General features: G+C 61.6%; 1 protein-coding gene across 1 annotated transcript in view; it reads left to right on the forward strand.

Annotated features, from left to right (window-relative positions):
* SDK1 (sidekick cell adhesion molecule 1) overlaps positions 1-15,289 on the forward strand; it is a 539,765-nt gene that overhangs the window by 454,660 nt on the left and 69,816 nt on the right. Inside the window, exons 29-32 of the mRNA XM_065892294.1 lie at positions 2,236-2,430; positions 3,825-4,026; positions 10,545-10,648; positions 13,085-13,155. Coding sequence (XP_065748366.1) covers positions 2,236-2,430; positions 3,825-4,026; positions 10,545-10,648; positions 13,085-13,155 — 572 coding nt within the window. The remainder of the gene's footprint in view (positions 1-2,235; positions 2,431-3,824; positions 4,027-10,544; positions 10,649-13,084; positions 13,156-15,289) is intronic.

Consider the following 15,289-nt stretch of genomic DNA (forward strand, 5'->3'; position numbering starts at 1 on the left):
GGCTAACGGAGAGAAAAATGGATCTAAAGTGTAAAGGCCCAGGCCAGGGAAGAATACAAGCAACAATGTAGCTCATCAGGACAGATGGCGTGACAGACAAGGGGGAGGCGAGCAGAACGGGAGTCTCGTGCTTCCACCACAGTCATGGTGAGGGGCCAGCGGGTGCTGTCGGAAGTCGGAGGACCGAGTTCATTGCGTCAGCTTGGACTAGCCGAGGTGAGGGCCAGAAGGGCCGGGGATTGGAAGGGAAACCGACTCTGACAAAGCAGATGCCCACCGCAGAGGTGTCGGCGGTGACGCAGAAATGAGCGGGCTACAAGGAGGGGCACATTCTCCCAGAGTCGGGAGCGCAGCCCGGACACAAGCTCCCACACCTTGTGGCTGCCGGGGCACCGTCATCCCTGGGAGACATGCTCTTCTCGTGGGGCAGGACGCCAAGGGCCCTTTGCCGGGAGCCTGGGGCGGACGCTTTCGCTTCTCGGGACAGTGTGACTCCATGGAGGGTGAAGGCTTTGGAGCCGGACAGACGCAGGGCTCAGGCCAGCTCTGCTGGCGACTTTCTGTGTGACCTCAGGCAGACTGCTCCCTGGCAGGACCACCGGAGGCTCAGGAGGTGCGGACCGTCAGGCGTGCGGCAGGAGGGCACTGCTGCGGTGGCCACGCTGACCACATTGCCCTCGTTTTCAGGACGCTAGGTGTCCGGGAGTCTCAGAGCTTGGGCTTGGGCTCCCGATGCACCCGAACTCCAGGCGCGCCCTCCTCCAGGACCAGGCAGGGGCAAGGGAGGTGCTAGGGGAGGTCCAGGAGAAGGGCCGCTGGTCGTCGGTCAGTGGGTGGGAAAGGACATGTGTCCATCAGGACACCCCGGGACAGCTGGCCACCACAGCGGGGCGGATGGCCATCGGAGGCAGAACAGAGCTGTGCCAGCCTGTCCAGGGTCCTGCAGACACGCTGTGATGGTGGTCACTGTGGACAGGGCTGGGCTGCCGGCCCCCGTCTGCGTGGCCGTGGTAGTGATCCGCAGTGGTTAGGGGCTGAGTGCTAGGGCACACTGTGTCTGTCCCCACGGGATCGTCCTCCTGGCCCCCCACGTGGGGGGCGGGCTGAGGCTCCTTATGCAGGCGGCAGGTGCCAGGAAGCTTCGCCACTGATGGGGCCAAAGGCTGTGTGAGTGGGAGGACCGAAGGAGCCCAAGGAGATGCCCGAAGGAGCAGAGATGCCCACCCGGGGCAGGGAAGCCACGGAGACGCAAGCTGCTTGAGGCCCGGAGGGCCTGTCCCGAGGGCCAGCAGCCCATCTCCATGGGGCCGTCACACCCACAGGACGCCCTGCGAAGGCAGAGCTGGGTTCAGCGCTGCTGGCCTGGTCCCCTGAGGGTCCCCGTTGAACTGAGTGGCTTGGCTGTCATTAGCGGTGTGGAGGTCACGGCACCGCCCCTTCTGGTCTTAGCGCAGGACTCAGCGGCTGGACCACAGTTGTCTGGGAGCCCAGGAGGCTCGGGCCGGGTCTGCAAGTCCACTCTGCCTCTTCAGATGCGGGCAGAGGGGCCCCAGCAGGGCCTGGTGGGGGAGGCCTGGTCCTTAATGAAGCCCGATCAACCATGAACCCTTGATGATCAGGGGACTTTGAGAGACGGTCAGAGCCGGGAGCCTGCCCCGAGCTGATGTACTCCCTTCTGCGTCCTTGACAGTGGGGCGAGCTGTTTCAGGGGAGCCCCCGGCTCAGAGCCACAGGGGTGGGGCTTCTGGGAGGGGTGGGAGTGCTGGGCTGGCGGGAGGAAGCGGGGTGTGCAGACAGACAGACAGACATGGTCTGAGCACAGGTGTGAGAGCCTCCGGGGCAGCCGGCTCCAGGGAGAAGGGCGCTCCGGGCAAGAAGACCCTTGGGGGTTGAGGGCAGGGCCACTGGAAGGCGGGCAGGGGCAGGGACAGAGAAAGCAGCCGCCATCCGCGCTGCTCCCTGGGTCCTCCGGGCGCTGAAGACCACGGGGAAGAGGAAGCTGTTTTCACATCTAGTTCCATGAAGGAAGAAGAGGGGGCCTGGTGCCCCGAGCCCCTCCCTTCATCACTGAGCCTGGCTTCGCTCCCAAGAGCCCCAGCCTGCTGCTCAGATGCTGGCCTGGGAGAGGGAAACAGCGCAGAAACACGTGGCTCTGTAGGGTTTCCCGGGTGGCGGGACTAGGGCTTCCCCGTGAGTGAGGGCACAGCTGACCAGCAGCCCTCGTGCCCCCCCCAGGGTACCAGATCGCCTACCGCCTGGCCAGCAGCAGCCCTAACACTTTCACCACCGTGGAGGTCGGCGCCACCGTGAGGCAGTTCACGGCCACTGAGCTGGCCCCGGAGTCCGCGTACATCTTCCGGCTGTCGGCCAAGACCCGGCAGGGCTGGGGGGAGCCGCTGGAGGCCACCGTCATCACCACCGAAAAGAGAGGTAAGACGGGGAGACCCAATTCCCTGCCGGGCGGGGGGAGGGGAGGTCGCGCGTGCCTGGGGAGGGTGGCTGCGCGAACTGTGCGTTCTTTAAGCACCGCTGAGCCTACCTGGAGCTGGACGCACAGCGGGTCTCACGGCCCGACACTCGCCCCAGCCTGGGCTCTCAGGCCTGATCCTCCCAGGTCCAAAGATAGAGAGCTCTTCTCCTCCAGAGCTTCCTGCAGGTTCCCCCACGGGGACTCGGTCAGGCCGGCACTTTCAGTGTGCGGGGAGCAGCAGGGCTGAGTTTCTCCCCCAGGCAGCTCAGAGCCGCAGGCCTTGTTTCTTGCCATCCTCCTTAGACTCCATGCAGCCCCTCTGAAGGAGGGGGAAAGAGTGTTGCTCACGGTCTGATGTGACTTGAACCAAACCCGAGTGCAAGTACTGACATGAGCTCCCCTAAGGGGCAGCCCTGTCCCCTGCCCGCAACGTGCCCCCGCCTGCACCCTGCCCCACAGCTGGAACACCTGCCCCGCCAGGGCCTGCAGGGCCTCGGCCCGCGTGGCTCAGGGAGAGGGGGCCCAGGAGAGCTTTGTCCCTTCCAGTGGGTCCGGGAGGGGCCTGAGAAGCAGGGGCAGGACCCAGGCTGCTGGGGCGAGAAGAAACCGCCCGGCTGAAGGGTACGCTTCAGCAAAGGTAGCTGATTAAGTTAGATGCGAGGCCCCGGCAGCCCATCCCCTGGGGCCGGCACTCACCGCTGCTTTATTTCACGCCACACCTTCGAATCAGAGTCGATACTCTTCCTGATAAACAGTGAAGGAATGATTCCTCCATCTGTGGAGCTGCTCTGTTGAAATCAATGGGGCGAGGAGACAGGGCGACGGGCAGACGACCCCCACTCAGAAGCCAGGTCCCGGCCCTGCTGCCCGCATCCCAGTCTCCATCCCTGCAGGCACGGAGTGGCCAGTGACAACCCCCAGGCACCCCTGCTCCACATGCCTTTACGGTTTCAGGCCCAGGTCGACTTCCAGGGAGAGGAGATCGGTGTTAAAAATGCACTCGTCCCCAAATCAGAAAGTGGGAGCGAGTCCTCGGGGCGCCCAGGTGTCGTTCACGATGCCTTACGTGGCGGTGCCGTCGGGGAGCATGGGTGGGTTCACCTCCAGTCTGTCTGTCTGCCTGTCTTTCTCTGCTCTGAGGATGGAACATTCCAAGAGCAAGCAGGGGTCTCCAGTCAGATCCAAGCTGGGCCCCGGCCGAAGTCAGAGACCCTCACATCCCTGCGGAGCCAGGAACAGTCTGCAGGTCATGTAATCCATGCGTCCGACTCTCTGGGCCGCCACAGTGCCTCCCCCTGCGTAATTTCACTGCGAGCCTCTCACATGTCCCTGATCTGTCCTCTTTTGGTTGCAGAGCGGCCGGCGCCCCCCAGGGAGCTCCTGGTGCCCCAAGCGGAAGTGACCGCGCGCAGCCTGTGGCTCCAGTGGGTCCCGGGCAGCGACGGGGCCTCCCCCATCCGGTACTTCACGGTGCAGCTGCGCGAGCTGCCCCGGGGACAGTGGCAGACCTACTCCTCGTCCATCAGCCACGAGGCCACAGCCTGTGCCGTTGAAAGGTACCCAGAGGGCCAGAGGGACCCTCCCCAGCCAGCTCCTGCCCACTGAGTAGGGAGTCTGTGCAGGACGCGGAGACGCGCCACTGAAAGCCCGTGTCTCCTCTTCTAGTCAGCGCTCCTGTACCAGGACCCGTAGTCCTTGCATCCCGCGTCCGCTTCCAAAGCCCACCCGGGCCGCTTCCCCGCCAGTCCTTGCGAGCGGCCCAGCACAGATGGTCCGCCCGCCCCGGGCCCCGGGGACTGACGAGGCTCAGATGACCAGGCGGTGGGGCCCTGAGCCCGGGAGGGGGACTGAGGCTCCCCAGTGCCCGAGAGGCACGGAGTGGGGGGCGGCGGGGAGGGCAGCCCAGCCTGCCACTGTCACCGTGTCACAGGCCGGAGAGAGGCCCTTCTCTGTGCTGTCTCTGCGTCAGCGAGGTGGACAGAGTCCGCCTGGGGGCCGCCCTTCCTTAGCGACAGTGACGGCTGATGGGGCAGGAGCAGAGCCCTGCCCCCGAGCCAGCTCTTTGGGGAACTGCTGGGCAGGAGGGAGGGGCTGCACCGCCGGCCGCGGCTGGACCCGCTGTGTCGTGATCCCACCTGGGCCTCTTCTCTCGGCCGCCCCCCCTCCTTACGGCGAAGGAGACTAGGGCTGGGAGGGGTTACGTCACCCGCCAGAATCCTACAGATGGAACAGTCTAGACGGGCGGGTCTACGAAGTGGCCTCGGGCCCCGCGTCCTCACGTCCGCCCGCATGGAAGCCCCCGACCTGGGAGGGTGATGGCAGCGGCCCGGGGAGACGCCTTGGCACCTTCACTGTGCTTCCCGCCCGGCCCTGGCGTTGTCACTTCCTGCCAGGCTCGTGCTCCGGGGCTGCGGAGGGGCCACTAAGTCGTGGGTCCCACTGTCCCCCGTGGGTGCTAGAACCCTCGCCTGGACCTCCTAGGAGGACGGAGGAGGCCAGGACCATGGTTTCCTAGGCGGACCAAGGTCCTCTCATCGTTCAGAACGAGCCCCGTGCCGGGTGCCGCATTCACGTCCACCTGCTCGTGGAATCCCCACGACAGCCCCGGGCACTGCCGTCCTAGTTCCGCGGGTGAGGAACAGGCTCAGAGGTCGGTTTGGTACCTTACCTGCAGCCCTGCCCAGCCAGCAGGGAGCACGTGCGGGCTTCCCTGGGCACCCCACCCTCCCCGTCGCAAGGCCGCCAGTCTGCTGTCCACTGAGCAGAGACCAGGAGCTGTGCCATCATCAGAGACCCCCAGAGGCACAGCTCAGGGCTGGGGTTGGAGCGTGGCGCTGTCACTCGCTCCCGTGCCAGCAGCGGGGCTGAAGGAGAAGGGGACCACGCCCCTGGTCCAAGGAGCCGGCACCGACGGGGCTGAGGCTGTGCCCACGGCGGGTGCTTTCGGCTCCGGGCGGCTGTGCGGCCGGCCTGCACCCTGACGGGGTGAGCATAGCAGCCCGGGCAGCTTGCAGGGACCTTACGGCAGCTCCGCTTTGGTGCACAGAACGGGCGCCCCCTTTGGAGGTGACTTCAGAGGCAGCCGCAGGCCAAGAAGGAAGGCAGCTCGCCACTTATAGCCGCGGCCTCCTGGGACCCCAAGTGATATACCTGGTCTGAGTGACTCCCTCATCCCGTGATCCAGAAAGCTCTCAGCTCTGGAGATGAGGGATGGACGGTCCCCATGCACACGTTCTGCTTCCGGAAGAGCCGAGGTCCCTGCCTGCTACTTAGAGGCGACATTTGTTCAGGTCCGTCTGCTGGCGAGTAGGGCTTTAGAACACTAGTGACAGTCACGGCAGCTGTAACCGCCTCCTCGTGGTGGGGAGATGAGGCTGGAACGGCATCAGTGTGGACGCGCACCTCCAAGACGCTCCCCACGGCGACCCGGTGGTGAAGCCTCCCGCGCCATCTTCCTGCTGTCATTGTCATCGCCACCGTCACCGTCTCAGCATCACCCAGCCCTCCATCAGTTCCAGAACAATTCCCACATGTTGTCCCACAGGTCGTCCACGTGGAGAGAGAGGCCTGTGGGGTACAGACCAGACTTTTTATGATTCCCGTCGTGCAGACGAGGACACGGGGCAGCAGACGTGTCTTAAACAACGAAGGGGCCTCAGCTTCTCTGAATGGGGGAGGGGATCCCTTTGTGGTTCGGACATTCCCTGGGCCTGTAGCTCAAAGCTTCACGGATGCACACCAGCACCCAGCTAATTTACGCGGGTCCAGATGCAGTGAACAGCGTTTATCATCTACACCCCAAGCTCTCAGCAGTCCGTCTACCCCTGAGTGGCCACGGGGCCTTGGAGGAGTGAAACACGGGGCTGGAGGAACCATCCCGTGGTTCCTCTCAGCTCCGGGCCGAAGATTTACCTCGGTGACTGACAGCAGTGAACGGACGGCCAAGTAACAAGGCCCCCAGAATAGCCAAAGCCTGTCCCCGCGGAGCCCGCCAGCCTTACGACAGCCGTGGGACTCGCAAGGCACGGCTCCCCCTGCTGCGGACACACCCCGCGGGCCAGGATTCTCTTGTGCAGCCTGGGGGTGGGGGTCGGGCGAGCGCGGCCGGGATGCCCAGCTTACTTGGTACAGCACACTCCAGTGTGCTGGGCGCCCGGCCGTAAATAACCCCACGTCCTCGTGTAACCGCGTGAGAGAAAGAAGAGCCGTAACATCCAACTGCCTGTCCTGTCATGGAGCCTCCAACAGACCAATGGTGTGCTCGGGACTTTGCGTTGGAAAGGAGAGGTCCGTGTTTCAGGACAGACAGTTTAATTTGGTGCGGGAGAGACTGTTGTCAGTTTCCTAAGGGGCCATAACCAGGACACGTGGTTCCTCCCCTATCAGTAGAAAACATGTCGCGGGCGGGATCCCGGGAAAGCGATGTCTTGTGCGCTGCCACCGAGTCATCCCCCTTCCTGCCTCATAGTCCTGGCAGCTACATTCTCCTTTTTTTTTTTTTAAACATTCTTTTTACATTTGCATGAAGTCTGCTAGTGGCCAAAAAAACATAAAACGTTTAAACAAAAGTTTAAAACAGAACGTTTAACGATCCACATCTCGTGCCTGTACCTACCTCTGGTGAATGTGGGTCCAGGGCACTGGGAGGGGTTGGGTCTGAGGGACCTATTTCAGCATCGCCGGTTCCTGGTTGATGGTTGCGTCCCATAGAAACGCAGTGTAGCTGAAGAGAAGAGCTCTGAGCACAGAGCCACGTGGACGTCCTGGACGTCCCTTTAGGACAGAGCAGTGATGGCGTGGGCTCCGGTGATGGCTGTGTGTCCAGTAACAGTGGGCCCTGCTGTTCCTCTGAACCTGCCCTCTCCGGCAGCCTTTGGGAAGGCAGGAGAGAGAAAGTAACATTTATGAAGCGCCTACTGTGTGACCGATTGCCAGACCTCACGAGGTGGGTTGTGTCATGTAACTTCCCCTGGAAGCGTGGGTATCATTACGTCTGTTTTCATAGATGAACTGAGTGAGACTCAGAGAAATTAAACGGCGTGCCCCAGTTAGGAGTAGCGGGGTCAGAGTTTAAATTCCTGCTTGGCTGACTCCAAAGTAGAGGCTCAGGGGGGCCTGGAAGAGTGAACAGGGGGCAGAACTGGCGGAAATCGGAGGGCTTGTTCCTTATTCATTTATCAAGTAGTCATGAAGTCCTGCTGTGCCCAGAGGGAGCGATGGGCTGGGATGGATGGGCGATGAGGGTGTGCTCAGGGTAGAAGGTAGACCAGTAATCCAAAGGAGCAGCTCCGCAGAGATGAGGAACCTGCAGAGGATGGAGACCAGGAGGCGGACACGGTAACCGTGGTCACGTCTCCAGGGCGATGGCCACTCCCTTCACGGCCTCTGAGTCTCTCTTTGCCTGTTTTCAGGCTCCTGACAGGGCTTCCTACCGAGAGGGTAAGTCCTGCAGCTCAGACGCCCTCCTGTCCCCTGCGACTCCCAGGGACAGTCATCGGTCCTGTGAAGGGGGAGAGCCCGCACGGTGCAGGTCTGATGCCGGGAGCTCTGCTTCCCGGTCTCCTCGTCCCAGCCCCTCTGTCACGGGCCTGTCATCAGATGTCATCCCGTCATCAGACATCCTTTACTGCTCCCCTGCTGTGCCCCCGACTTCTGGAGACCCCGGAGGCCAGGAAAGAAAGGGTGGTCTTCAAAGAGCTAGACGTCTGGCCTCAGAGTCCGAAATCATTAGAGAACAGTGAAGTACCGAATATAACGTAATAAGTCACGAGCACGACTGTGTTCTGAGTGGCAGCGCACTAGATAATAAAAGCGCTACATATAAAGACAAGGGTCATTTCCGGGCACCTACCATGTGCCGGACCTGTGCTGATACTCACGTGTCCTCTTATTCAACCCTCCCAAGAAACTTCAGAGACACATAACGTCACCCCAGCCATTCATCCCTTATGCGGGCATTCACTGAGCACCTCCTGGGTACCAGGCACTGCCATTGGTGCTGGGGACAAGGCAATAAATGAGGCCTCGGTCCCTGTCCCCAAGGAGTCCTGCGTCTTGTAAATAAGACAGTCGTCAAGGAAACAGTTAATTACAAATTGCGACGGAGGAGACGAGGAAGTGAACGGGGTGTAGGGGACGGTGGGCAGGGGACAGGCTTCGCCTGGAGCTGGTGAAGGTGACACCTGCAGGACGAGAACACTGCGGCCGCTTCTCAGTTCTGAGCGCCGGCCGTGGGCCAGCCTCCCCCCCACCGCCCGTCTCCCCGAACTCATCCCAGCAACAGCCTCACGGTGTGGGCACTGCTATCAGCCCAGATGGGGAGACGGGGAGAGACGGAGGCCGGGGGAGGAAAGACGTGGTTACCTCCGCCATTCATGAAATCCCTCCTGGGAAGCTGGGGACAGATGGGAACTTACCTGTCTGTTTTAACTGAATAAAGAATGTCGCCCAAAAACCAGATCGTCCTTCAGGGGGGGACTTTGGAAGCGTCTCCACTAAAGCCAGGCCCTGTGGAATCGGGGCGCCGATGGACTAGCGGGCAGCAGGGTGCAGTCGGCTCTGGGGGGCCGGGAAGCAGCGGCATCTGTCGAGGTGTCAGCTCACAGGGGACCACTGCCATCAGTCTTACGCACGAGGCGATCTGAAAACAGGTAGAGAAAACCTCTCTGATCGTGCTTTCCAAAAATGGTTGTCAGTGTTTCAAAAGGCAGAATCCCTTCTCTAAACAGAGTGTCACCCAGAACCAGTTACAGACCAGGTGGAAGTGGAGCTGCTGTTGGTTGGTGCAGGGGGAACGGAGGCCCTGGATGCCCGGAGGGTCCCTCGGGGTCTCAGGGGTTCCTCAGTGCTCAGTTTGAAAACCACTGGTCTACAGGCTGGGTCAGAGCCAGGGGAAGGGTTGGTCAGAGGCAGGGAGGGCTGTGCTGAGACCAAGTTGAGGAGACTTGGGGATGGTTTGGACTCGAGGGACGGGGAGGGAGCGTCTAGAATCACTTCGGATCTTCGGGTCCGGGAAACGGAGAGGACAGCGGGGCCGCTGCCTGAGACACAGCCGCTGCTGGGAGGGAAGGGGGGACGCAGGGCCCTCATCTGCTCCTCTGGAAGTAAAACCCGAAGGGCGGTGACAGCGGCCGGCCAGCCAGCCGGGTGCTGAGCGGGGCTGAGCTAGGGGAGCGCCGCCGGGGAACTGGGTGGAGGTCTGTGTGTCGTCCACACAGCGGAGTTTGTCTGGGTGGGTGGGGGGATGGATGGATGGATGGGAGGGAGGGAGGAAGGCTGGAAGGGAGAGAGGAAGCCTGCAGTGGCGGCACCAAGGAGAGCACTCATGTCCCGAAAGTCTCCTCCGTGGGCCGAGGGGGACATCTTCTCACGTGGACAGCCAACATTGTCTTGGCCTTACTTAAGGTGGGAGGCAGTGTTACTTCAGGGCGAGACCCCTCTTCCAGCCTCCGCCCCCCAGCCACTGACCAGTCCTCCGGCGGAGGGTGGGGGCCTCTGTCCGCTCGCCGTGAAACAGGAATCCTGACGGCTCTACCCTGCAGAGCTGCCCTGCGGCTTAGATGGGGCTGTGCTGCTCGAGTCTGGCTCAGTCGGCGGGAGGGGGCGACGCAGGGACAGCCCCTGGAGCCAGGCCCCGGCTGGGCTGGCACGGAGCTCCGCGAAGGAGCGCTGGGCTGCGGGAGGAGGTGAGCGCCTGCTCTCCGTGCTCCGATGCCCCGTGCCTGCGCCGGTGTGAGATCGGCTCCTCCTGAGAAGTCCTCCGAGCTGCTGGGAGAGCAGCGATTCGCTGTGCACAGGTGTCTCCGACTGCAGGAAGCGGTAGTCCCTCCCCAGGAGCCCTAGGCAAGCGCTCCATTCCCCCTGCTGGGGAGTTCTGGGCTCCCCCCGCCCCCGGGAATCTCCTGTCTCCCTAGACCGGCCAGTGAGCCAGGGCTGGGTGCTGGGAGCTGCTCCCCAGACAGTCCCGGGCGCCCGGGGGTTCAGCCGCAGCCCCAGAATGCCCGCTCCTCGCCGCCGCCCGGGGCCCGCGGACAGGCAGAGGTCTCTGCGGTCACGGGTCCCTTCCGTGTTTCAGGCTGAGGCCCTTCACCTCCTACAAGCTGCGCCTGAAGGCCACCAATGACATTGGGGACAGTGACTTCAGCGCGGAGACGGAGGCGGTAACCACGCTGCAGGACGGTGAGCAAGGGGCCCACTTCCCGCTGCCGCCTTTGCGCCCCAGAACCCCGGCTCCTAGAGAGACCCACTCTCGTCTTGAGCCAGGAAGGGGAGTGGGGGGAGTGGCCGTGGGCAGTGGAGTTCAATTAGCAGCAGAAGCTGGGCGCTCCTGTACAGCCCAGGGCCGTAAATCAAGACTTCAAGGGCTTCCAAATGGAGGGGGTTTCTTTGATTGGCTTCCAAACCCCGACCATCCATTAGCATCCCTGAGACTGAATAATGTATAGGGTCATTAAAGATAGATGTCGTGGGGTAGCTGTGTTTTAAGAGGTTTTCCCCATTTTTCTCATTCACGAGCCACCCAGTTCTGTCACTTGACGAAAGCACAGTTAAGTGATGGAAGTGAGACCCCCCTAACAGCTCCAGGTGGCTTTTCACCCGCCCTGTCCTGCTCAGAGGAATTGGGCCCGAAGATCCGTTGTGAGTTTGTTTGGCAATCGATAATCAAACCAGGCTCGGAGGGAGCTGGGAGACGGTGACCTCAAGTCCACCCAGCGGACAGGCAGGTGCTTGGGTAGGAAGGGAACGCTGCTGCATAAGGGTGCTGGGCTCTGATCCCGGACTGCAGACCCCAGCCCTTAGCTCGCCCAGCGGTGCTTTACAATGATCCCCAGACCTGCCCCGAGCACCTCTCCCCCGGTTAACGCAGCAGGGGAACAAGGCTCAAACCAGCCCACGCCGGCCTGCTCGCCCCGGGACCCCCCCACCTTCAGCTCTGCTCTTTCTGTAACCTGGGAGGGCGGCTTCTCCAACACCAGGCCGCCAGTGACCTGAAGGACCAGCTAAGGGGTTCCGGGGACCCTTCTAGCTCTTCAGGGGCACGCAGAGACTATTTGCAACAGAGCAGAAGCCACCGGGGCTCCCTGGTGGTCCTGACCGGGGACATGCCGCCCAGCTCATGGGAGGCTGCAATCCCAGCCGAGCTCCCGGGGAGGAGGGGCGGGACCTGGCCCTGGAGAACCTGAGGTTGTGGCTCCCGCTTTAATCCCACGTTTAACACAACCAAGGTTCCACTTCAGCTAAGCGCTGATTGTTAGAAGAAAGAAAATGCAGCACGCTGGTTTTGGGGGGAGTCTCTGAGAAGGACTGTGGAAGCAGGACGCACCCCCCCCGCCGCCTCCCTCCGCCCCTCACGGGCTCAGTCAGAAGAGGACCTCTCTCACCCCTTTCATATTCAGATCACTCCTTTGGATGCGTTTTTCGGAGATTTGTGATTTCTCTTTGCCCTGGAACAGCCTTGTGTTGTCATTGCATCGTCTCAAAGTCCAGCTCTCGGCAGAGGCTGACTCCAGGGGCGGGCAGCCTTGTGCTGGGGGAGGGGCTTGGGAGCCTGTGGTTGGTTTGCTAATAAACGTTTCCTTATAACAGTGTTTAGGGTACTGAGACCACCCCGTAATAGTAATCCTGTGTGATCAGGAAAGCTGGATCAGGGTCTTAAGATAGAACAGCAGGAGGTCGGAGGGCGCAGGGTAGAGAGCTGTCCCTGGGCGGGACGGGGAGGCCTGACAGGTGCAGGGGAGACTCACAGAGCAGGGACCCAGGGCCACGTCGGGACGGTGTGCCAGGCACACCCTGGGGCAGGGCGGGGCGGGGAGAACTCCTCAGTCATTCTGCTCAAAGCCCACTTCTGAACCTTAACTGTGTGTCGGGTGTCAGGATGTCACAGTGGGGCAGCCGTAAGGAGGCCAATCCGATGCTGAGACGGGGCCGCACAGGCCCAGCGGGAGCAGAGGTGGGGAAGGGCTGTCAGGAAGGCCAGCTGGGCATGGCAGGCACTCCAGAGAGCAGGGCGGGGCTGTGGGCAGGGGTCAAACTGACCTTGTCCGCCAGGGAGTAGAGCAGAGCCACCACCGAGACCCAGACCTGGGCAGGCGTCCCTCCGGCCCCCAGAAGCCAGCCTCCGTCCCTGACAGTCACGTCCGTGTTTAAAGCCAAGGGCACCGTGGCCTGGCTTGATCACTTGTCCTGTTCGGGAGTCACTCTGACCTGAGTACCTCAAAACACTGATGCTCCCCCTCTGGGGGAGGGGAGGCCCCCGGGGAGATCTGGGAAGCGCAGGGGCTCCGCGGGCACCTCCTCTGGTGCGAGCAGCTCCCCGTGGAGAGACCCAGACTCGCGTGTCTGTCTTGGGGGTCCGCCTGGGGGGGAAGGTCAGGGACGTGAGCTGTGATCGCCCGACCAGGATTAGGTTCCTTGTCTCCTGGACACAGGCTGGCAGGTGGGGGCAGGGCATCCCCAGGGAAGAGGGAGGCTGGATGCCGGCTGGCCAGCTTTCCCTGGCTCTCGGGGGCTGGGCCCGGCCCTGCCTCCTGACCGGGGCGGGAGAGAGCTGTGGCCCAAGCAGCCGCCGAGCACAGGCAGAGCCGCCTAATCCTTGCCTTCTTTCTCATGTTGCAGTTCCGGGAGAGCCTCCGAGCTCTGTCTCTGTGACGCCGCACACCCCCTCGTCTGTTCTGATCCAGTGGCAGGTAAGGGCCCCAGCATCCCACGTGTTGGGTAAAACCGTTCATGCGGCCGCGTGGTCAGCCGGCACCTGCCGGGCCCTGGATCGGGGTGGAGTGGGACAAAGGGGACGCGCCAGTCGGGCTTGCACACTGTACAGGGAAATGGTGAGTGTAACTTCCAAGACGGGAAATGCAGGACTGTCGTGGCAGGCGTAATGGACTCGTGCCCAGCGCACTGAGGGGACCAGCAGGACGGCAAGGGGGGAGCCCAGAGTGCAGACGGACTGAGCTTTGGAGAAGGATGCAGACGGAGCAAGGCTTCTGTGGCAAGACTGGTTCGCGTCCTACTGGGTTATCGATGGTACAGGAATTATTTCCAGCCAGACAAAACATCAACAGGATGACATGAATCTTTGTTAGTTCCAGGTCTTTAGTCAAACCAAGGAACCTTCTCCTAAATAATCAAATAGCCCTTGGTGAGCTGTTAGCAGTGCTCTAATACAACATTGAAAGGACCTGCTGCCCTCTCGGCCTTATTTCCACTTCTGGATCGTTTTTGCTAACAGTGAGGTGCCTTGAGGGCAGAAATAATGAGGGGCAGAGCCGCCAAGGAAGGCTGCCCTGCCCGAGGGCGAGCCCAGCGGAGGGCAAGGTATCCAGCCAGGGCATGGGGGGCTAATTCAGGAGCAGGGCTGGAGCTGGGCCGGGCAGGCACACAGACCCATGGGCAGGGGCCAAGGGCAGTGATGAGCGTGGGCACAGCATCTGGCCAACAAGGGAAGTTCCTGAGTCCAGAATGGGGGCTGCCGTCCTGGGCGGGGGCAGTGCCTACAGCCAGCAGGCCGTGGGGAGGGCAGACAGAGGGCAGGCGCTGTGGTCTGGGTTCAGAGCCATGGGGAGCTGAGGTCTGCCTAGGAGTGGCCTCTGTGGGCTGGGGGTCCAGGGAGTGGTCTGTGTGGGCATGAGAGGCTTCCTCCGGGTCGATGATAATCGTCCAGATAATGCCGGAATCACACCCAGAATCAGCGGGGACCAAGCACAAATAATGGTCTGGACGTGGCCTTGGAGAGTGGTGAGGGCTTACCTTGGCCGGGCGCACTGCACGGCCACAGGAAGAAAGGGCGGGACGGAAAGGGGCAGGGAGCCCCAGGAGAGGCCCAGGGCCTGGGCTCAGCCTGCAGGCCCCAGTTTGTCATTGCGTGACTCTGATCCCCAGAGGCCTCTCCGGCTCCAGCTTCCTCCTGCATAAAAACAGGAGGTCAAAGGTGACCTCCGACGTCACCGCAAGGTCTCTGATCCAAGGCCCGTTAGACCTCTAGAGCCCTGACTTCCATCAGGGTCTCTGATGGGAGGTGGGAAACGTTCAAAATGGAAATTCAGGGTCCCAAGCACTTCTGTTTCCCGCCCTCCACTACCATGATCCACCGAGAGCAGGTAGGTCCTTCGGGCTGTGCTGGATTCGGCCAGGTTTGTGCTTTGTCTGTAGGCGTGGGGTCTGTCTGTCCAGGGACTAGGTGAGCTCCTTTTCTGCGAAGGCGGCGGCTCGGGGCTATGTCACCCCATTGCCTCCGAACACATGGCTGTGGACGAGGCGCTGGCTGTCAGCCCGGCCATCCCGCCTCTGGCCACCGGGCCGCAAGACCTCAGTTGCAGTTAGAACGCTCTGTGAAGTGGCGAGAGCCGCACCAAAGGCGCTTGGCACGTGTGTGTGTCAGCTGTCCCCCTTCAGACCCCAGCAGAACAAACTAATTCCAGGAAGCCTGAACAGGAGGTGGTCGGTAAGATGCACTGTGGAAATAAACGCCCGTCAACTGCTGGGCAACTGAAGTATAATTAAAATCACGAGTAATTTACTAAAGCAGAGTGAGCGGAACAAAGGGACTACGGTTAAATATAGATTTGCGTTCCACATGAAATGTTTCACCTGTAAACTTTTTTGTATGTTTCACCTGTAAACTTTTTTGTTTTTGTAATTTGTTTAAAAACGCAAACACCGCCTGTAATGTCCAGGCCGTTGACCCACTTGAACGGGCTTGTCTGTCAGATTTCATCCCTAAGGATTTGCGTGTACGTTCTAGACAGCGGTGGCTTTGTGTCCACACTGAGTGCAGCTCCTACTGGGCATTCACGTCTCTGCATTGATCCCAACGTTTAAGCT

This window comes from Phocoena phocoena, chromosome 15, assembly GCF_963924675.1.
Source record: "Phocoena phocoena chromosome 15, mPhoPho1.1, whole genome shotgun sequence".
Lineage (NCBI taxonomy): Eukaryota > Metazoa > Chordata > Mammalia > Artiodactyla > Phocoenidae > Phocoena > Phocoena phocoena.